The 23,505-nt window shown below is 38.9% G+C and overlaps 2 protein-coding genes across 4 annotated transcripts in view; one reads left to right on the forward strand and one right to left on the reverse strand.

The window, feature by feature from the left end:
- Positions 1 to 397: 397 nt before the first annotated feature.
- Positions 398 to 17,947, reverse strand: PNO1 (partner of NOB1 homolog). Its single transcript, XM_069068934.1, has 7 exons — positions 17,660 to 17,947; positions 16,160 to 16,309; positions 11,175 to 11,258; positions 10,850 to 10,910; positions 10,022 to 10,139; positions 2,904 to 2,974; positions 398 to 1,768 (listed from the first exon to the last, which is right to left on the reverse strand). The coding sequence occupies exons 1-7, from the start codon at positions 17,861 to 17,863 to the stop codon at positions 1,701 to 1,703; spliced, it is 756 nt and encodes a 251-aa protein (XP_068925035.1). The 5' UTR covers positions 17,864 to 17,947; the 3' UTR covers positions 398 to 1,700.
- Positions 17,948 to 18,217: 270 nt separating this feature from the next.
- Positions 18,218 to 23,505, forward strand: part of DNAAF10 (dynein axonemal assembly factor 10) — a 36,403-nt gene continuing 31,115 nt past the window's right edge. For all 3 annotated transcript variants that reach the window (XM_069068932.1, XM_069068931.1, XM_069068933.1), the window contains exon 1: positions 18,218 to 18,528. In XM_069068932.1, the coding sequence (XP_068925033.1) occupies positions 18,346 to 18,528 (183 nt within the window). In that variant the 5' untranslated portion in view covers positions 18,218 to 18,345. The remainder of the gene's footprint in view (positions 18,529 to 23,505) is intronic.

The following is a 23,505-nucleotide window of genomic DNA, read 5'->3' on the forward strand; positions in this document are numbered from 1 at the left end:
TCTGAGGTAATATTAAATGTCTAGTTCTTTGTCATTGAAGGGGGTAAATGCCATTCATAAGTACAGAAATTCTGAAAATTCACACAACTATGAGGTGATTGTTTTTTTAATAGCAATTGTATAGATGTCCTATACCTTAATATGGATCCTAGGGTAGCTAGATAAGCTACCTTTATACTCAACTTCAATTATGTATAAATGACAGCTCCTTTCTCTGTCTCCCCCCCCCCCCCCATCCCCACTGTCCTAAGGATCTATTGGTTTGAAACAGGACAAGATAGGCATGGTCTTTTCTACTGCGGACTTGGAAGGGACCCTACAAGTCCAGTCTCTTCCTTTAAGAGATGCAGAAATAGCCAGTTTGCCAGGTCACATACAGAACAGAAGACACGGTTCCTTTGCCTCCAGATTCAGCATTATTTTTATTTGGATGCCACAACTTCCTAAAATGGAGCTTAATTTCCCCTCACCTCTTCCCAGATTCTTCTAGCCTTCCAAGCTCACAGCTCTTTAATTTTTTAAGCTTTTATACTCAATCTTTTTTAGATTTTCCTGGGACAACACAGTGCAGGGTATTAAGAAAAAGTTAGTGAATTTCTTAAGTACTTCATTATTTTGCATCAACAAACATAGAAGAACTTGACACAATGACCTTTCAAGCTCAAGGTCCCTTCTTAAATTGAAGTAGTCTAGTGGAAAGAAAACTTGAGCTCTAGATCCAGCTATAACCTTCAGCTAATCATTTTATTACTCTCTGGGCCTTGTAAAAAAGAAAGAGGCATTTTGGACTACATTATTTCCAAGACTGCTTATTAAACAGAAACCAAAATGAACAAAAATAGTATTTATTTTAATAAAGCTTTTTGGTGCTTCAATGTATCCTGAAAAAGCTGATGCAAGAAGAACAATCTTATGTGTTTAATTTTTATTGCTTAATTAAAATATATGGTATTAGTAATATTAAACACATTTGAAAAGTGCCTAAAATTTTCCTCAACAACTTTAGTGGATAGATTTTTCTTCATTTTGCAAACAAGTATCCAGATTAATTTTTCTTGGGTCATAGCACAAGGTAGTGAAACATTCAATAAATAAGTAGCCATCATCACCTATATTCATTGTTTCTTGGAATTAAAGGAAGTATCACTTAGGTCTAGAAACTTTCCAAGGAAGGAACTCTCTGATCAGGGAACTCTTCTCTAACAAGGTCAATTTCCTTAAAAATGAAAAGAGGAAGAGTAACATGCATTCATTAAAATAGCACATACTATGTGCCAGGAAATTTATCACAAATAGCTCATTTGATCCTCACAACAACCCTGTGAGGTAGGTGCTGTTAACAATCCGTTTTACAGTTGAGGGAAACAAGCAGATGAGGTTAAGTGACTCACTTATTATAGCTAATAAAAGTGTTAAGGCCAGATTTGAACTCAGATCTTACTGCAGGTCCTGAGCTTGGAGACCCAGTTGTGGGTCTACTTTAGCATAAAGTAGAACCTAAAAAATAAATAGCTTTCATATTATTTAAATATAAAAAATTAAGTCTATGATTAAAATAATTAGAAAAATGGTTTTTCCTTTTTTCTGAAAAAGAATAGAAAAAGATTCTGGCTTAAAACAAATACTGCTTCTCTGCTTGGCACTGTTGCTACCTCTTCATGCAGTCCTCCACTTTGAATGCAAGTCCCTTTATTTTGAAATTAAAATCGATCTGCTGCTCTGCTAGCCACTGCTCGGATGTTACCATAGACCTTGGATGGAGGACTTCCTACAAAAGGAAAAAAAAAATGAAAATTTACATGAAAAGCCTACAAATTTCCATTAATTTTCCATTAATTAATTCCATTAATTTCCATTAATGTTGACAAGTGACCTGTCCTCAATTATAAGTAGTCCCAATATAAGCCACTTTCCTAAAATATGATCTTTGAAAGGAAAATATACACAATATACAAAAAAACAAACAAATGTGTTTACAGACTTAGGTTTTATACAAAAAGATGGCATATGCTCAGTCTAATATATTTCAAGGAATCCCTTATTAGAACAGTATTTTTAAGCCCTTTTACTATTAGCCAACATTAACTGAAGGAAAAACAAGAGTTTCATCTTATGCCAGAAATAAAGAGAATTTTAAGATAGTTAAATTTGTGATTATATAACTTGGTTACAAAGAATAACTGACACTTTTTTTTTGCTTTTTGGAGGGCAATTGGGGTTAAGTGACTTGCCCAAGGATCACACAGCTAGTTTTTGTGTTAAGTGTCTGAGGCCCGATTTGAACTCGGGTACTCCTGACTCCAGGGCCAGTGCTCTATTCACTGCACCACCTAGCTGCCCCTGACACTTCTGATAACTAAGAAAGGAAAGGTGGTGTAGAGGAAATGACACTTGTCATTGTGAACATCAGTTTCCTCCTCTGTAAAACAGGGATACCCCTGTAGCACGTATCTCAAGTAAGGTTCCAAAGACAGTGTATTATATGTCCACCACTTTGTAATGTACTATGTAAATCAGTAAATCATAATTTCTGCATGAGTTAAAATGGAGGTAAGCAGGTAAATTACAGCAGACTCAGCTGTTCAGCAATTCATTTCTTGTCATTTTACTTTTTTAAAGAATAATAAATTACTAACATTTATATACCCAAAGAGACATGAGCTGTATTTCTAAAAGCGAGCAGTTACACCTCAAGAAAAGAAAAAAAAAACAGATGAAAAATCCCTTTACTCCCCCAATAATAGGTTGGAGGGAAATTCTTTTCTACCATCACCAAAACTTCATTTAATTTTTACTTCCTGCTTGCTAATAAGTTATTTTTCTCACTGTAGAATGTTAGAGATTCTCTAGTATCACATTACTATGTTTCCAAAGAACAAAGTAAGGCTATTAATTGCATTTACCAAGGATGAGGTTGCAGATAGCTGTTCTTGCCATTTTAATATTTTGGAAAGAGCCAAGAATATGAACTTTCCTGAAAGACAAAATAAGGAAATATGTTTATAACAGAAATACCATTTTTACAAAATAACCACTTAATGAAAAACAAGACCTAAGATGTAAAATTATCCAAGTGATATTTTCTAGAGAATCATAATACATATCATACACAAGACTATAGCTGTAATCGCATGTTGTAACCTTTGGACAATCAATTCATCTGATGTTTTTGATCACTGTAACATATAGGGATTCTCAAAGACAAAACAAAACAAAATAAGTTCAACAGGCCACAGCAAGTGTGTTCATCTTGTTCATAACAGATAATTAAGACCTCTCCACCCTCCCACACTATTTGCCTCAAAAAGAGGGCAACAATACATGAAAGGACTTTGTTGCCTTCAAACTCTAAAGAAGTAAACCAAAAAAAAAAAAAAGATTGCTGGCACAGCATGATGGAAAGAGGTTTCCCAATAAAGTCAGGAAAAAAGATCTTAAAATTCCAAATCTGGCACTTGCCAGCTGTGTAACCATCAACAAATCATTTCACTTTTCTCATCTATAAAACAGTTTATCTGTACAACTTGACAGGGTTATGATTTTGTAAATTTTAAGAGCACTTTTTTCATATGGGGAGTGATTTTTTTTCTAGCATGAAGATGACTTTTTATTTTTACACTGTGCGATCATACCATGAATATAATACAAGTAACATTATCATGGAACAAGATTATGGTAAGTAGAATGGTTAGTGTTAGTGCTATATACTGTAAAAGTTAAAGGATACATTCTTCCTTTCTGTCAACAATTAAACTTTCCAGAAGAATGTACTTCAGAATAGGTGTTTCAATTGTTATGTCAAAACAAAATATATTGATACTTTTTTAAGAACTGAAAAAGACATTCATATGTTGCTATTTGGTTTTATGCCCCCACAATGAATTATAAAGACAATGTAAAAGGGTTTTTTTGGTAAATAGATCCTTAAAATTCTATAACTAGGAACAATTAGGGACAATTAACACAACTCTTAAATGCAAGAATAAAAAGCATTTCTGCTTCTAGGGGTCCTGCCAGGATCATGGAGTAAAAAGATCAAAGTTCTTTTTTATGCATGTGGGTTTCGCAGATTTTGACTTGGCACAATCTATAGGGCTCATCTATTCCAACCACCTTGTTTTACAGCGGGAGTAACAAGAAGGTGGAAAATCTTGCTGACTTCTAAGCTAGGACCTAGGCCTCAATAGATTTAAGCAAACATACAGAATGGCAGCAACATGAACTAATTTTCTGCAATGACTAGAAACAAAGCTTATCTTCTTCCTCTGCTTATCCAACAGATTTAGGACATGAGTTTCAGTCATAGAAAGTAATTAGTAAATCCTTCTTGAGTTGTGAAAGGCAAAAATCACCAGCCCAATGGAACCAATGGCCAAAAATAATTGAGAAAAAGTCATTCCTAAATTAGGCTATAGCAAGAGTAAATAAATTTATCAAGTAAAAGTTCATTGGTGACCTTGAGGCAGAGGAGTTGGAGAAAGCCAGACTGTGCTGGATTATGAAAAAACAAGAAAGCCAATCAGCAGAGGCAGTGAAGAGGTTGGCTGAAAGGGAGAAATGAGATGAGTTTGAAGAATGGCAATTCAAGTAAAAATGTAAAGTTGAGTGAGACCTGGGCATATCTGTAGGAAGCAGGGAAGGTTCCGGAAGGTCAAGAGACTGAAGATGAGAAGAAGTGACTAACGGGGCAAGATCACAGAAGAGACCAAAGAGAGAAGATCAGAGGAGTTAGCCTTGTGAAGAAAAAAGGCAGTCACTTCCTGAGAGAGGAATAAAAGAGTAAGCAACAGGAGATAGATAAGATAAACATCAAGGAGTCTGTGAGGGACTTGGTAGGATGGGATGAAGTTTATGACAGGTGGTCTTTATTTTCTCAAAATTAGTAAGGTCCTCAAGAAGTTGGATAAGTAGGGGTAAAGGACTCTCTTTCAAGAAATGCAAGAGAGTTGATCAAAGAACAAAAAGATTGCCATGCACCATGTGAAATGGGAGGGTATGGGGAGGGAGGCAGATGTTAGGAGTAACCTAGAATTGGTGTTTGTCAAAGTGTGATCAAGAACAGGATAAGGGATTTAAAAGTGGGGACTAATGTATAAATGAACTGGTATTCACTAAGTGATAGGATCAATTAATGAGGTAGATGGTAGGTCGCTGGCAGATGGCTAGAATAATGACCTAGATGGGATAAATGATGGATGGAATATATCTCAAAAAAAGGTGCTGCTGAATGACAGTATAAGGAAGATGATCTGAAAGTAGCAGTAAAGAACATGAGAGAAGGAGAACTCAGAAACAGAGTGGCTACCTTTCTCTTCTTAGAGAAGTCAGATTCTCATGAGTACAAGAAAATGGTGAAAAAGTGCCTTCTCACTCTCTTCAGATGTCAGTCTAGAGACATCAAGCATTACATCTGCAGTCAGACCAGTCTGATCGCTGGTGACTTCTGGTTGTTCTTTGTGACAAGAGAATGTTCTCTGGAAAGAAATACTAGAAAATGGCATTTAAAAAAAATTACATGCATCATTAAATCTTTGTTTTTCAAAAGAAAATTTGTGAGATAAAGTAGTGTAGGATAAAAGAGTTTGTAATATGACAAGGAGATTCCAAGAGGGAGAATAGAAGCAGAGAAGATAACAGGAACTAGGGAATGGTAGATGAGTTTTCTGGCTGCTGGACCAAATTGAGGGAAGTACTAGCTGATCTACTTTCTAGGAACCTGTAACCATTGAAAATGGTGCCAGACTGTACTTTTCCAAACACAAGGGGAGAAGTGGTTAAGCCCACAAGGAAACCGGGACATACAACTAGAGTCAAATCCCGCAGGCATGCCTGAAATCATATTCCTATCTTCTGATCATTCTAATGGGAGAAGGTATAAATCACATTCAAAGGATACCCTAAACATGGAATGGGAACTAATAAGGCTCTAATAGTAAGAATCTGGACACTTGATGACTAGGACGACTGAAATGTTTTCTTTCTAGCTGTCTTTTTTAAAGTTCTACTGGGGCCTTTTATTTTTACATCACAATTATTTCTTGGTATGTTCCTTTCCCTCACCCAGTCACCCAAGTCTTCTTTTCTAACAGTAACTTCCAAAAAGTTAAGCTAAATCGGGTGGCTAGATGGCGCAGTGAATAGAGAGCACTGGCCCTGGAGTCAGGAGGACCCGAGTTCAAATTTGGCCTCCGACATTTAATACAAAAACTAGCCATGTGACCTTGGGCAAGTCACTTAACCCCAATTGCCCTAAAAAAAAAAAAAAGTTCAGCTAAATCAATCTATAGACCAGGTGCGGCAGCACATCTAATATTCCACCCCATCACTCTCCAACAAAAGGGTGAGGCGTTTTTTTTCCTCAGGTGATTTACCCAAAGCAGGACCAAACAAGGAGTAGGTTCTTAATCAAAGCGGTCTTCAATTTCAGTTCCTTTGAGGGGCGAGAGTTAGAATCCCACTCCCTGAGTCTGGGGAAAGTGAAGGAAGAGTTTCTGGTGGAGGGCCTGGGTGTCAGCAGCAGTACCAACCTACCTGAGCACTCAGCAATGGCACAGGAGGCATGATACTAGTTTCTCAGACAGATATGCTGACCAAGACCCATAAAATAATGCCTTCACCCATGTCAGTAGGTCCCAGGGAAGTAGGCTCCAGGATAAGGAGGTCAAATGCTGACAGCTCTACTCCCTGGTCCCTGAAGGGCAGTTGCATCTGTGTAGGCCTCAGCCACGGTGTACATTTCAAACCCGTTTTTTGTTCCAGGGAAGATATGTAAAGTTTGCTGATAAAATAACTTAGCAGTCTCTAGTCATTAAGACCCTTGTTCTACCTGAGAACTAATGCTCAGCCCTTACCACCACCATCCTCACTACAAAAAAAGAAAGATCTACCAGAAATGGTGACCATTTAAGGAGCTCACCAGCTGGGCTCAAAGTGAAGTTCCAGAAACTGATTTCTTTAATAATTACAGAGTTACAGAATCAGTTCATGCTCTTTCTTTAACTCCTTACCAAGTTATCAAAAAATCAACAGCAGAGTAAAGTGGAAAGAACGCTGGGTTAAAGGAGGGCCTGGCTTTAGATCCTGACCTTTCTATTTACCATTTTTGACACTTTGGGAAGGTTATCTCACCCCTCTGAGCTTTAGTTTCCTCATCTGTGAAGTGAAGTCACTAGACTAGACAACCTCTGAGGTTTCCTCCAACCCAATCTATGATCCAATAGTGTTCAGAATCTAAGTATCTTCATTTACAAGTATGTAAAAAAAATGAAAGATTTTACTAAGAATCAATATTCATCTTGCAGCAAACCTCCTAGATCCAAAATTCATAGGAAGAAAATATAAACAATGCTAGCATTGAATAGAAAGTCAGCACCACGGTGAGGATTGTAAAGGAACTTTTAAACGTGACCAAATTTAGAAGATCTGCAGGTATTTTGATTCAGGAATGTAACTGGGGATTTGACCAGAACCCTTCTTTGCACAACACAGTCCAGGACTCATCTTGCTTCAAAACTGCTCCTCTTCTGTGTGCATGAAACTATTGTATCTTTGTAGATGTTTTCATCAGATAAAAAAAAAATAAACACAGAAAAGTTTAGAAAAGTCTGTCTCCATATAAGCAAACCTTCAGCACAAAAACAGTGATGATGTTAGCTCAGTAAATACATCCAAGAAATACTTACTTGGCAGCTACAATATGCAGGACACTGTATGAAGTACTGTAAGGGTTAGAGAGATAAAAAATCCCTGGCCTCAAAAAAAAACAATTCCACATATCAAAATTTATTTAATGACTAGGGAGGGAGGGAGGCCCCTCGGCATCTTTTCTGGATATCTAATTGACCCCATGCAAGGGATTCTCTCCAGATAACGTATTTTGAAGGATCCCTAACTTCACTGGTGTGGGTACCTGTCACTGACACATACCACAACCTCAGAGAACCCAATCCTGTTTATATTTTTTCTCTCATAAAACCTCCATAGAGGATTCTTCAACTGTAGTTGACCTCACTGAAAATTTTTCTCGTTATTTTACTAATGGATACAAATTAAAAAGATGCTAACAAAAATGTCTACCTATTCTCATAAGACCAACACTCCTACATTTTTGATGGCATAATCTGCCTTCAATGTCTTTTATAATTTACACAAACTAATACAGAATGAGGTCTTGAAAACCATACACAATTACATACACAATTCCAACTATCTATAAACATTCAAAAGTGGAAAAACTTCAGTGAGGGACAAAAGCAACTGTGACATTTTGTTTATTGATTAATAACAGTAATTACTGCTGCAATACCATCTAACATTACATAGTGCCTACTAAAATATGTTATCTCAATTACGCAACAACCCAGTTTTCTCATGCAAAGAGGGTTAAGTGACTTGCCCAGGGTCACTCAGTCAGTAAGCATCTGGGGCTGGATTTGAACTCAGGTTGTCCTGACTCCAGGCCTGGTGGTTATAATTTAAGTAAATAACTTAAATAGTTATTTACTCTTTATTTTATATAGCACATATAGCCCTGAGGGACTCACTCCCTTGGTCTCATTTTCTTGAACTGTAAAATGTAAGTGGTATGGACTAGATGGCCTTGAAGGTCCCTTCCAGGTCTAAATCTGGTCCTATGGTCGATCATTGCTTTGTTGATAACTATTGAGTGTGTAATTTTTAATGTTCTTTATACCACTTCTTGCACATCAAACCACTGTTATTAATATCCTATCACCTATTGATGGCTACTCTATGTGTAGCGGCTGAAAAGAACCTAGAAAACATAACTTTTGCAGACTTAATCTGAGAAAAAAGATAATATATGGGGAATACACTTTCTAATCTATAAAGTGCTATACAAATATAAGTCATTGTTCTTCCAAGTCTCTGTTTACTTAACCTAGAAAAATTCATCAACAAGCATTACATACCTAATCTGTGCCAGGAATTGTTTTCTAGGAATCCTCCCAAAACTGACCCCTTTAAATTCAGCAGCTTCTGGATTAATTTTAACCAACATTTTTTAAAAGCAAAGCAAATTAGTAAATTTATTAATTAGGTAAACTACTCAATGTTAAATATCAAAGTATAATTTTATAAGGCAACTAAAGTATATGTTTTATTAGGTAACCAAAGTTTACAGAAGACACAAACTAACAAAGTGACTTTCAAATAAGGTATTTTTAATGGATCAGTTATTTTCTATACTAAAGTTTTGTCTAAGTCTCCCCCCTCCCCCCTCTTCCTTCTCACTGTTGCTTAGAACAAAACAATTTTATCCTCTTGGGGAAAAAACAGATTCTAGAAATTCAACATCTCTAATCCCTTTCCCTGGATGTCACAAGTTTCTGGATTTTCTAGTAAACTCTCTCCTCACAATCATCCCATTGCCTCTGTGGTTCCATTACACTGTATAACCTCTGTGCCATCTGTCTGTCACTAAAATGCTTATCTAGATAGATCAGCTTTCACTTGAATTAGGGTTAATCTGAGCTTCATTCTTAGCACTTTAAAGTCCTTTCATCTTCTTAACGAATATAGGTGGCTACTTTCTAGATATTTTTCAAAGGTTTTTCTTGAGCAAAACATCATGCTTTGTGTTTAAACACCTACTTGACAAATTCTTCTGTGGATACTATTTGAAATCTTGACTTTTAAAAAGACAAGGAGTCTATACAGCATGACTTACGTGAAAGTATGTTTAATGGGAATGTATGTGTAAAGCCTGTATTGGACTGCACTGCTGTCTTAGGGAGAGGGAAGGAGGAGAGGGGGAAAAAACTTAAAAGTACTGAAAACTAAAAATAAACTAACCTTAAAACAAAATAAAAAGACAAGTAGGAATCATGGTTCTATACAGTCTCCTCATGGCTGATGAAAGAACCTCATACTAGGCTCTATTATTAATATTCCATGAACAACTTAAGGTATTCAAAACAAAAATTTTAAGAGCAACTTTTTACTTTGAGCCAGATTAGTATAAGTTATAAAATAATTTTCTCTTCTTAGGTTTTATACTTACAAATCAGCCAGAACTATCCGTGTCCGTGTCACATTTTCTATGGTAAATTTCGTTTTCCCTCCTTTCCCAGCAATTCTTCCTATTGCCCTAGAAAGGTGGTCTCCTTTCAAAGGCTTTACTAAATTGAAAAAAAAAAAAGTTTGTCAGGGAGAAATTCAACAAATCCCAACCTTAAGCATCATCTAACTACATTTTACTTTTTATTCATCCAACATCTATTAAGTGTCCACAAGGAACATACACTATGATAAATATCAGGAGAGATAAACAGAAAATATAGTGCCTGCCTACAAGAATCAAAAACTTCCTCACAATACAGTTAGGAAGATAAGATGTATACACAAATAATTATACATGAAATTGAATATCTATGTAAGAAGGGTACAGACGAGGTGACCTGAGTTCAGAGGTAAAGAGATATCATTCCTCAGAGGCAATGACTTCCCCTTGAATAAGAAATGCCAGCAGATAACACATACTTTCTTAAAAGTATGACTAGTACAACTCAAAAGATTTGTTTGAACTCATGGCCCAGAAGAGTTGAGCACTTGAGTTGGACTTTGAAAAAATGTATGAGTACAATTTCAACAGCAAGAGATTTAAGGAAAAGGTGAAATTCTAGGTTTGGGGAACAATATAAGCAAAAAGAACAAGTGCAAGAAAGAACAAACTCCTTCTCTACTGCAGTATTATCTCTAATTGTTATTTCACTTTTAAAACACAAGTCAAAAAAGGAGGTTGATACATTTGAACAGGTTAGCATGCAAGAAAACCAAACATAACTTTCAAAAGTTTCTAAAGGTAATACAGTAGAAAAAGAGCACTTACCATCTGTAATTTCAAAAGATTCTAGGAAGAGGTCATCTAACCTAATGAGAGCAAGTGCATCCTAAAAATTTAAAAGGAAGAAAAGCTAAAAGTTAATTTTATATTAAAATGCTGGGGAATGTGGAAGAGAAATAAAGAAATAAAATATAGATCTCAAAGTGCAAAGTGTCAATTATTTCTCCAAGTGTTAAAAAAAAAATTATAGAAACTCCTAGCCCACTGCTAAAGTTAAACAATTTAGAAACTCAATTTTCAAGAGATGCCAAAGCCATGAAAACTTCAGGTTCAGTTTTATCACCACTTTAGATGCAAGGAGATCACTCACCTCCACCTGAAATCCAAGAATAAAAGCTTTCACAAAATCGACAGCTTTTGTCAGAGCACTTAGATCCTTGGTTTCTTTACAAGTCTGTAAGACAACACAAAGCACTGGGTTGTAAAATCAAGTGTTTACATAGTTTTGTTTGAACCTAAGTAGAAGAAAAAGGAAGCATGTCTCTTTGACTTACTATCAACTCCATGTACACAAACTTCCTCAGGCTCCACAATTTAAGAACTTTTACTTCAAAATACTTCAACCTTGCCCAGCTGTCCCCAGTGGACCTTAACCAACAATCACTAAGCATATAATGTCCTAGGCTCTAAGGATACAGAGATAAAATTTGGGTGGTCCCTGCCGTTAGGAGAGCTTCCATCCTGGGAGGGTAAACAGGGATAGGGAACAGACCTTTCACGGGTCTAGTGAACTCCCATGTGAGTAAACTCCTTCCTTCTACTAATGCTGGCCAACAGTCATAGCTATCGAGTTGCTTAGAACACTGAGAGGTCGGGTTGATTTGTCTTAGGTCCAAAAAGCCTTTATCTGTCCAAGGCAGGACTTGAAGCCAGGTTCTCAACTCCAAGATCAATTCTCTGTCCTTCCACAAAGAGGATATACAAAACATAAATACAAAGTAGGGTGTGGTGTGGCACTAACTGCAAAAAGAGGATTCTTATAGGATACAGCTGAGCCTTGAAGGGAGTCAGAGATTCTGACAATTAGGGTAAAGAAGAAGAGCATCCAGGGGGAAGACACGGCTTGTGAAAAGGCAGGGAGGCGGAATATGGAATGTTATACACAGAGCACTGTAAACAGGAGTTTCTTTGAAGTACATATTATGTAGGGGGGTAGTAACGCCCTCAATGGAAAAGTAGGAATGGAGTCACACTGAAAGGGCCTTTGTATGTCAAACAGAGGAGTGTGTGTTTTTAAAAGCAGGCACTTCTTTCTTTCAGCCAAGTTTGCTTTGGCCATAAAAAATGCCTCATTCTAATACTAGAGTTTTAGATATATAAAATTTAAGTATAGAAGCATATTTAACTGTCACACATGCTGAGGAACCTTCTCTGGGGACAGGAACCGGGAGCAAATTAGCAGGCATTAATTCAGATAGGTAGCACTAAGCTGAATCTGACCACAGCTTCATCTGATATATAAAGTCATGGGGCTTATGAAATAGCACAACCCACAACCACCCCTTCACAGACACCTATGAACACCCTAATGAATCAAGGAGGACGTTTGGAGAAGAGGGTGATGCTTCAGCTGCACCACATTTTAGTCTAAACCAGTGTTTTTGTTGCTCTCACTCTGTTGTCAAATACAGGCTAGGTCAATGCAATCCAATGCACCAGCCTTCCTCCAACCAAATGACTGACTCCTTTAAAAAATTCTGACAAAAAAGGCAGTGCAGCCTAATGTCCCTCAATTCAGCTCTTTTCCACAGCCCTGGTACATCAAGCAGTGGCCCAAGGTAACCAATTTGGCAGCTCAAGTACTGCTTTTGCCCCTGCCCCATAGTTCTTATTTATTTTCACTCCAATCCAAGAACCATTATTAATATTGGTCTTGATATTTGATCACAACAGAATTACTTAAGCCATACCATGACATGAAGCAAATGAAAGTCAATGTGAGAAATGATACATTAAGATATATACCACTTAATGTGGCAGAACCACTGAGCACATAATATAAGTAGAAACAGAAGCTGACAGTTTATGCTTTTTGTGAGTATGACTGGGTCAACTCAAAAGAGCTGTTACAACTCATGAGCCAAAGCAGTAGAGCTACAGTCAAATCCCAGGGCTTAGCACACACAAAGGAAGCCAGGATCTCACATACAAAATTATTCTGGTGCATGGAGTGAAAGAACAGCCTGGAAAGCACAGCATAATCTAGTCACAGTCAATAAACAGAAGGGTTCTGGGAAGTAGGAGGTGCTCAAAGTGTTTTAGATGAGCATCCCTGTAAACAAAGCAAGTTAAACCTCTCTTCTCTTCTTCCCTATCCTCTAAATCAAATCACAAGCTTGAAGAGCAAGCAATATTTAAATGATTAAATGTAAACTCCACTATAAAAAGTAATTTCAAGGCTCACATCACATCCTTTTTCAGATTCACTAAGAGAAAATATTTCTTCAACATGTGTAGATTTGACTTCCAAAAAAATACCAACTTCCTGCTATGTATATAAAATACAAATTATAAGACATAGGGAAAGAAATGAAGTGGGAAAACCCTGCACAATTATGGAACAGCATTAAATAAAAGGAATTTAGTCAACAGAATATGAAATGACCAGTTTCATGAAGGTAGTGTAGATTTGAAATATATGCTGAAAAATGAGTAGAATTTGGATCCTGCAGTCAGGAGGCATCTCTTCAGAGGAAAACTGCATTATGGGTACAAATAGGGAGGAAGCAATGGTCAGGAAAAAGGTCATTAAAACAGTAAGTAAACCAACCAACATGAGCGGACACAGCAAGTGTTTTAAGGTTAGAAAAATGATTACCAAAAGTCTTAAAAGGCAGAGTGAGTTTTGATATTCCACTGACTAAAAAGAAAATTCAGTAAAGGCTTCCAAGTTAAATCACCAAAAGAATCTTAGAGAATATTTAATTAAATGTTCTAACACATACCACATCCCTGAAATCATCATTCAGCTTTTGCTTAGGAGTTGGTATATTAACAAAGCAGGACACTCTAGTTTTGAACATCTCTACCCATGGAAAAAGTTCTCCCTTAGAAAGTGCTGAATCTGATGCTTTAACTTCTGAAACCCACTGATCTTCCTATACTTTACAAGCTATCCCCAATCTCTTTTCCAGATAAATATGTGAAAGGGTATATGTTACATAATTCCTCCCCATCTTTTCCTTTCATGAATCGGTCAATAAACAAGTATTAAGCACCGACTATGGTGCCAGGCACTAACTAAGCCCTGGAATAAAAAGAAAGGTAAAGGACAGTACCCGCTCTCAAAGACCTCCCAATGAGGGAGATACCACGAAAATAAATGGACACCCAGTCTGAGAGTCTAAAAGGCAGTTGAAATTTCGAGACTCTAAGTCGCAGAAGTTAGGGCTAGATAAACAGATCATTAGCTTAAGTGAGTTAGTTGGAGCCGTAGAAGTTGATGAAATCACTATCATGAAATAGTATAGAAAGAGGGAAGAAGGGTAGCTAGAAGAGCCCTGTGAGACACCCAAAGTTGGCAGGCATGACCTGGATGAAGATTCAGCAAAGAAAACTGAGAAGCACCAGTCTGAAGAGGTAATCAATAATGTCGGTGGCTGCAGAGAGATCAAGAAGGATAAGCACTGAGAAAAAGTCATTAGATTTGATAACTAAGAGATCTTAGTAACTTTGGAGAGAGCATTTGAGGTTGAATAAGGTCAGAAGACAGATAGAATGAATAAATAAAATACAGAGTTAAGAAGTGAGAGGAAAGGAAGCAGACCTTCTCAAGGAATTTAGCCACAAAAGGCAGGATAAACCTCCTTATTCTTTTCAACTATTACTCAGGTACTGCTTTTCAAATTCCCTCACCATCTCTGAATGAACATAATAAAAGCTATGTAATTCTAGTAAGATTAGTTTGGTGGCAATTTTTAATAGAGACCATAGGAATCTGAGATAAGGAAACCAGTCAGGAAGCTATTAAAACAATCTCAAAATAAGGGGAAAAAAAAAACACCTAGCAGTAAAAACGAAAAGGAAAAAAATTGTTTCATTTTATATATTTAAAAGTACACTTTCAGGGCGGCCAGGTAGCACAGCAAGTAAGAGCACCGGCCCAGTGTCGGGATGACCTGGGGATCAAATCTGGGCTCAGATACTTAGCACCACACCCAGAAATAACTGGCTGTATAACCTTGAGCAAGTTATTTAACCCCAATTGCTTAAAAAAAAAAAAAGGACACTTTCTCTTCATATAAAAGTATGTTTATATATTTTAAAGCATATTTAAAAACAGATCCAAAAGTCAGACATGCTTCACTGGAGGCAATCCTTGGTTCTTGAAGGCTATGCCAGCCTAAATTCTGGCTATGTAAAGAAAGCTTTGAGTACAAGTAAGTGACAAAGGTTGTGAAAGGACCAAATTAGTTAAGTATGGAAAAGCTGATCATGACTAAGTCAATCACTAGGTGATGAAATCTTTGGACACGATTAAAACCAAGAACAAAAATAGGCCTAATTCTCTCTAACTCCCTTCAAAGTGTTCAGACAAAGCCCTGTGGGACATCCAAAGGGTGTGGAATGAGGGTGGAAAAAAGATAGAGGGGGTCCTGATAATCACAGTTTTTAGACCATTTAACTAGACAATACTGAAAGAAGTGAACCACAATAGCACTGAAACTGTTGCTTTAATACATGCCTGTACAACCTGCAGCCTGTGGGCTGCCTGCAGCATGCCAAAGGATTTCAGGAAGCCCATGAAAAATGTAGAGGAAAACATCTTTTTTTATGTAGAGGAAATCCTTTGGCATGCACAGCCCACAGGTTGTGCAGGCCTGCTTGAATAAAACCACAAGAGGCAAAGAAAACTGCTGCTAAATTGAAAGATGTTTCATTGGAAAAATGAAGAAAACAAAAATTCATTATGCAACTCTAAAGCAATCCAAAAGCTTAAGCACATCACCATTACCACCACCACCACTACCACCACCAAAAACAAACAAGAAACACAACATATTTTGCAAAGCATGAATAGAAATTCTACAAAAAACATGACAAGGTCCTCTGAATTACATCTTTAAAACACCTCCTACTGATACCATAAGGCTTTTCAGATTAAAGACTATTACAATCTCCAAAGAACCACAGTAAAATGGAGAAATACCAGGTGAATACAAATAGGACAAAACATCATTGACTATTAAAAAAAATTACTACACAGAATGATAAAAATAAGGAAAAGACTGATTATGCTTCAACCTGTATAAGAGAAAGAAATACTTGTTTGGAAAAAAGTTGGTATTTCCTTACCCTGATTTCTACATTCCTTGACTTCAAGTTAAATCTTATCTGAAGTCCCAGGTGTTCTACAACAGGTGTAAATATTTTCATCCAATTCTCTTTTAATGGGGTATATCTGTTGGCAGGCACTGGAATTTTCCTCATTTCACATCTGCCACTCTAAAATAAAGATGCGCAATTAAGAAATGACAGAAAGGTGATCTCTCCTTATCTACTTTATGGAATAAAAACTAAACATTACATTTTTACGTAGCAAATGAGACCACTAAAGCCTATTCCTGGCTACAGGAGTCATGGAAGTTATATTGAGTTCTTGAAGGTTTCAACTATCAAAGCTCTTGCAGCTTCTACCACTACCAGACTTGTGCCTGAGTTCCAAATACGCTGTCATCTGAGGACCACTATGTAAGTGCAAGGTACTAAGCTAGGTGTTAGAGAAAGATATTTTTAAATGACAGTCCCTACCCTCCAGCAGTTTACAATCTATCAGAGACAGATTACAACAGATAAATATAATACAAAGTGAAATCAGGGAGAAAGGTCAATGAGCTACCATTCTCTATCAATGCAGGTGAGCCCTTTCTCTGCAACTTGAGCATGACCTAGATCACTAAGAACATGCCCAGTGCCACACATTGGGAGCAGGGACTTGAACCCAAGCTGTCCACAACATGGAGATCAGCTCTATCCACTATGCAGTGTTGCCTCCGGGCTCCCCCAGACCCTGACTGCACCCTCCCCCCCATTTTGAGGAGGTACAGAGGTTATATATCTTGAGTGACAACTGAGATGAGAGAGAAGTCCAAGGTTAAGTTCCGGGGCTATTTCTTAAGCTGTCTGTAGAGAAGTTGCATTCTAAGCAACAACTTCTGGGAGGAAATACGTATCAGGTGGGTTTCAAGATCACCTGTGGCGTAGAATTTATGGTACTTTGTTTTCTTTTTGTCTTTTTTTTTGTGGGAGTGACCAGAATTATTTTCAGTCAATTCTAATACAATCAGATAGATTTATAGGGGACTGGATGAGAGGGAAAGAGAAAGCATTGCAGATCATTAACTGACTGCGGCCTCTCAGAGCTGCTGATAACTTCTCTACCGACAGCTAAAGAAATAGTCCATGTCCCTGTATCCTAATATAGAGGCATTCCCTCATTCAGTAGCTATTACTAATCTCCTTGGTGCAAAATTCATGCAAAGGAGCTCTGAAACATTCACTTCCCACCGAATAAAATAGTAAATGCTGTTTAGAATTGGGGGGGGGGTCGGAACGGATTTTGAAAGCTGGGGGCACTCGCATTTCAGGCGTCTGAACCATCCTCTGTGTCACAGGACCCAGGAGTAACCTGGAGAAACCTGTGCACCCTCTCGCAGACTAACGTTTTCAAAAGTACAAAATAAAATACCAAAAAGTGAAAGGAAACAAACTGCCTCGGCTCACCAGCTCGACCTTTCTCCCCCGCCCTCCTTCAACCAGAGTACGGGCCCACGTCCCGCCCCGTCCGGACCCTACCGAGGCGTCCCCGGATAATGGAGGAAAAACGGGCTTCTTGTGGGGCTGGGGTCCCTCAATATCCATCTGGCCACCGCTGTCGTGGCTCTGCAGCTGCTGCTCTTCCGCCTGCCGTTTTTTGCCTCGTCTGCCAGTGGTGCGAGAAATCTTGGTGAAACCGTCCCCATCCTGCGCCCCGCTTTGCGTTTCCATCACGGTTTCCATGCTGCACCGAAAGGAGCTGCTACTCCAGATGTTTCCGGTTCTCGCACGTGGAATGCGACAAGGCGCAGGCGCGCATCGAAGACCCAACACGTTCCCTTACGTCATTAAATAGCTCCACCCCCTTCTTTTGGCCCTGTAGCAGGCTGGCCAGCGTTGTGCCTAAGTCTCTCCATCTCCTCAGCACCTGAAGTCTTGATGTCAGCCACACGAAATCTCTTTACCCTGAGTGCAAAAAAGTATGGAAAGAATAAGAGAGGCAGCTTTTCGTCCGAAGTCGCGGACTGCCAAATGACGATCAGGCATTAATACCGACAACTAAATGAACTTTCTCCGTTGGGGGAGGGGGGGGAGCGGTGATCGGAATACGTAGTACGGCAAGCGGGAGAGTCAAACAGTCTCTTCTGTGGAGAGTGAGTAGCTAGGACTCGTTTCCTTGTTAGCGACGGACGCTGTAGCAGGCGTTCACAGAGACGGCTCCTGCCATGACGGCTTTTGAGAAACCTCAGATCATCGCGCACATCCAGAAGAGCCTCAACTACACGGTGTTTGACTGCAAGTGGGTGCCCTGCAGCGCCAAATTTGTGACTCTAGGCAACTATGCCCGGGGAACTGGCGTCATCCAGCTCTACGAGATCCACCACGGGGACGTGACGCTGCTGCGGGAGGTGGGTGCCGCCGGCCGGGCCTCCCCACTCGGAGCTGCCCTCCTTGTGGGTCCCTCGTACCTCCTGCGGCCCCTCCGAGAGGGACAGCCGAAAGTCAGCCAATAAGCGTTGATTAAGCTGTGCCAATCATTGGGCTAAGTAAAGACGGTTCCTGCCCTCACGCAGCTTACAGTCTGAAGTGGGGAGACAACGTGCAAACAGATGTAAACAGACCGAGTTATGTACAGAATGAGTGGGAAGCACTGGAGTTAAGCGTTGGGGAAGGCTTCTTGTAGAAAGTGGGATTTTAGTTGGGATTTCAAGGAAGCCAGAGAAGCCTGTAGCCGGAGAAGAAGAGGGGGAGCCTTCCAGGCATGGGGGACAGCCAGAGAAAATGCCTCCTAACGAAATGGAGTGTCTGTGTAGCTTGTGGAACAGCCAGGAAGTCCGTCTCACTGGATCGAAGCGTTCATGTTAAGGAGTAAGATAGAAGATGACTGGGAAGGGAGGAGAAGGCAGATTGAGAAAGGATTTGGATGCCGAGCATTTTAATCTACACCAGGAGGCAATAGGAAGCCGCTGGGGTTTATTGAGTAGAGAAGTAACACGATCAGACCTGCATTTTAGGGAAAACATTTTAGTGGCTTTGGGTGGACGGATTGGGGAGAGACTTGAGGCAGGCAGACGCTACTACAATAGGCTATTGCAGTAATCCAGATGTGAGGTGATGAGGGTCTGCACTAGAGTGGTGTCCTTGTCAGGGGAGAAAAGGGCGAGTATTGGAGAGATGTTGCAGAGATGAAATGAACAGGGCTTGGCAGCAGCTTGGATAAGGGAGGTGAGAGAGTATTGCAGTCTAACTCCTTTCCTAGGTGAGATTGGGAGGATGGTATTGCCCATTGAAGTAATAGAGAACTGGAGAGGCAGGGAAAGTTGTGGGGGTAGGATAGAGGTGGGAAATAATGAGTTCAGTTTTAAACAACGTTGAGTTTAAGATGTTTGACATCTAGTTGGAAATGTTTGAAAGGCAGTTAGAGAAACTAGATTGGAGGTCAGCCAGAAAGGTTAGGGCAGGGTCAGTAGATTTGAGAATCTACTGGGATAGGTAGGAGAAGAACCTGGAGAGATTGGAGCCTTGAAAATCTAGAGAAAAGAGGGTAACCAACAAAGTCAAAGGTTGCAGAGAGGTTAAGAAGAATGAAGATTAAGAAAAGACCATTGGATTTAGCAGTTAATCCCAGGAGGGCAGAAGAGATAGGACCAACAATTAAAGAGAATGGAAGGATAAAGTGAGGGCTTTTTTCTTTTTGTATTTTTAGGAAAGAGTCATGGGCATGTTTATAGGTAGTAAGGAAGGAGCCAGTAGACAGGGAGAGACTGAAAATAAGTGATAGAGTAGGGGTGACAGAAGAAGCAGTCAGTTGGAGAAGACATATGGAATGGGGTCCCTTGAGCAGGTAGAATGGTTAGACTTGGTAAGGAGTAAGACCACCTCTTCATGTGAGACAGGGGTAAAAGAGGAGATAGTGGCAGAAGGCATCTAACTAATATGAAATGAGGAAGAGTCTTAGCAAATGGTCTCAATTTTTCTATAAAATATGAGGCAAAGTTCTCAGCTGAAAGGGTGAGGGACCGGGAACTATGGAAGGCATGAAGGATGAAAAGGTTTGGAAGAGCCACTGTGGAGAGTGAGATAGTGAGTTGTTGAGGGAGATAGAGTAGGATTGCCTGGCAGCAGTGCTGGCCTAGTTGAGGTTATGTAGCATAAACATATAGTGGACCCAATCAGAACTGTTATGTGATTTTCTGTACTTTCATTCAGCAGCACATGTGTAGGAGTGAAGGTGATAGATAGTGGGAGTAATCTAAGGCTCAGGCTTGGCAGGGCACAATTAACAATATGATAAAAGGGGCTAGGGACTCAAAAGAAAAAGGCAGTGTTGGGTTGAACTGGTTTACTAAAGGGTCAAGATGGAGAAAAGAGGATGGAGTGGCTAATGTAAGGAAGGTAGCCTGGGAGAAGATCGAATAATTGAGATGGGAGCTCAAGATGTGGACAAAAAGGACTTGCTAAGGGAAGGCAGGAGAGGTGGAAAGCCAATAGATTATCATCGAATAAGTGGATTTCTAAATTCTTGAACACTGAAATGGTGCATTTGTAAATTATAACAAGATCAAGGGAATATGGCCATCTCTGTGTATGGTCGAAGTAGGGTAGAGGAATAGGTTGTAGAAAGTGAGTACTTTGAGAATCCAACAGACTAGGGTATTTGAGGGAGAGTTAATATGCAAGTTGACATCTTCTAATATGAGGGCAGGAGTTGAGGGGAAAAGCACAGTTGTAAACCATGTAACTGAATTCATTGAGGAAGGAAAGGGAGAAAAACAGCTACCTGGATTTTGATTGTGTGGTAGGTCTGAATTGCATGAACCTCAAAGGATTAGATGCTATTTAGTGATGGAGGAAGGGGGAGAACCTGAAGGTAGAGGTGGGGAGCAAAGAGTATTCCAACTCCTCTACTTCAGCTAGGGAAAGTGCATTCATTCATATGAGGGTAAGTCCAATCGAGGTTCCCCATTCTCTCTGGTCTGGACAATTGCAACGGTCTCCAAGTTAAATCTCCTTGCTTCTAATATCTCCAGTTCATCCTATCCATTGCTGCCAAATTGATATCCCTTGCCTTTTCTCTAAGGTACAACTCTACCATTTAAGGACCTCTATTACCTGACTCCCAGCCTTTCAAGGTTTATTTAATAGTATTCTTTTTTTTTTTTGCAGGCAATTGGGGTTAAATGACTTGCCCAAAGTCACACGACTAGTAAGTGTGTCAAGTGTCTGAGGCCGGATTTGAAATCAGGTCCTTCTGACTCCAGGGCTAGTGCTCTATTCACTGCGCCACCTAGCCACCCCGATAGTATTCTTTATATTAGTCTCCTTTACAGTTAAACTGTCCTACTTTTTGCTTTTCCCCATATGGAAAAATTCCATCCCTGCCCCTAGCTAAAATTACTTTTTGGAATCAACTCTGGTGCCACTTGGCTATATATACCTTTACTAATCTCCTCAATTATTAGTGATCTCTCAATGTTAAGATTACTTTCTATAGACTTTATATTTACTTATTTTCCTACCTGTTATATTGTGAACCCTCACAAGATTGTAACCTTCCTGAGGGCAAGGACTGTTTTTCAGTTATGCCTTTGTGTGCTTGGTGCCTTGCACTTCTTAGTCACCTAATAAATGTTAGTTGAATTGAAATCCAGAAGCTATCCACTTACATATACACATATACATATATATGTATGTGTGTATGTATATGTGTGTGTGTGATTCTCTCACCCTTGTCCCCACTCTGACTTTCTTGATGTTCTAAGAGTAGTAAAACCACTGAAATCTTGAGTTCATTAAGAAAGCTGAACACCTACTCTGTGCAGGGTACTGGGAAAGATACAGAAGTGTGAGACAGGATACCTGTTCTTGGGGAGTTTACAGTTTAATTACAGATCTAGAAAGGCTTTTAGAAATCATCACATTGAATCATCTCATCATGTGGATAATGGACATTGAAGCCCAGAGAGGCTAGGTGACTTGCCCAATGTCACATGAGTAGCAAACAAAAATCATCATTTGAATTCAGATTCTTTTACTCCAGATTCAGCACTCTTCATTACATTCCTCTCCATCCCCTTTCCCCTGACCCCTGTCCCCCAATGTAGGAGAGAAAAGAATTAATTCACAGTGACTTACAGTACATAATTTCACAGTATCATAGAATTTGAGGGTTGGAAGAGACCTCAGTGGCCAAAAAGTGTAGCATTGTGCCTTCTATAATAGGAGATGAATGGCTTTATTTTTGTATTTTAATATGACAGTCCATAATTGCTAACAACCTCTTTGAACAATTAAAAAAAATTCTTCCTGGGCAGGTCATTTAACTTCTGTTTGCCAAAAATGGGGATAATAATAGCGCCTATTTCTCAGGGTTGTTGAGAATATCAAATAGGAATAATTGCAGAGCACTTTAAAACAGAGCCTGGCACATAGTAAATATATAAATGTTAGGTGTTATTATTATTTAATTCTATAAATTATTCTCCTGGTTCTGATTATATTAGTATCAGTTCATACAAATCTTCCTAGGTGTCTCTGAAACCTCCCTTTCATTTTTTCTTAAGCATAATTGTATTCCATCACATTTATAATACCATAGTTTAGTCATTTCCCAGTTAATGGGCATCAGATTCCCATTCTTTGCCATCTCAAAAAGAGCTATAAATAATTTTATACATCTTAGAATTTATTTTGCTTAGGACTGATCCCTGCCTTGACATACCATCGTTTTAATGTCCCTTTCTCACCTTTCCCTCCTGTTTCCTTGTTGAGTGAATGTTTTTCTGTACATGTCTATTTGTATTCTTCCCTCCTTTGGCCAGTTAAGATGAAAGTGAGTTTCAAGTGTCAGAACTTGCTCTCCCCAACCCTTTTTCTTTGTTAATATAGATGCTTACTTGCTGATTCTGTGAGATAGTTTTCCCTAATCCAAATCACTGTGTATTTTTCTCTTCTTGTTCATTTCTTTAAAATCAAGACATAACTGTTACCAGACTTTCTCTCCAATTGTATTTTCCCCAAGACCCCTGAAGATGATAGGGTTCAGAGGAGACACAGGTATCTTCCCATATTAGAATTCAAATTGTTTATCCTTGTTTAGTCTTATTTGACTATTTGTTCCTCTTTACTTTTTTATCTTTCTCTTAATGCCTGTGTTTGATTTTATTGTTTCTTTTCAGTTCTGATCTTTTCATCAGGAATGTTTGGGTATCCTGTTTCATTAAAGGTACATTTTTTCCTCCGTTTATTTACTCAGTTTTGTTTAAGTAATTCTTGACTGTAAACTTATTAAATCCTTTGCCTTCTAGAATATTATTCCAAGCTTTCTACATAGAAACGCTGAGGGTTTTCCTCTCGCAGATTGATTTGTTTGTGAAGGCAAACTG

This window comes from Petaurus breviceps, unplaced genomic scaffold (assembly GCF_028583685.1).
Source record: "Petaurus breviceps papuanus isolate PSGF00001 unplaced genomic scaffold, PetGlider_PUasm1.0 90775, whole genome shotgun sequence".
Classification (NCBI taxonomy): Eukaryota; Metazoa; Chordata; class Mammalia; order Diprotodontia; family Petauridae; genus Petaurus; species Petaurus breviceps.

What these genes read in the sequence shown, in the direction of transcription:
- PNO1 (XM_069068934.1), bottom strand. Translation starts at nt 17,863, where the DNA reads ATGGAAACCGTGATGGAAACGCAAAGCGGGGCGCAGGATGGGGACGGT. An exon ending in TTCTTGGATTTCAGGTGGAG is followed by an intron (nt 10,911 to 11,174) that starts GTGAGTGATCTC and finishes TTAAATTTTTAG; the next exon opens with GATGCACTTGCTCTCATTAG. An exon ending in TATCTGCAACCTCATCCTTG is followed by an intron (nt 1,769 to 2,903) that starts GTAAATGCAATT and finishes TTCCTTTTGTAG; the next exon opens with GAAGTCCTCCATCCAAGGTC.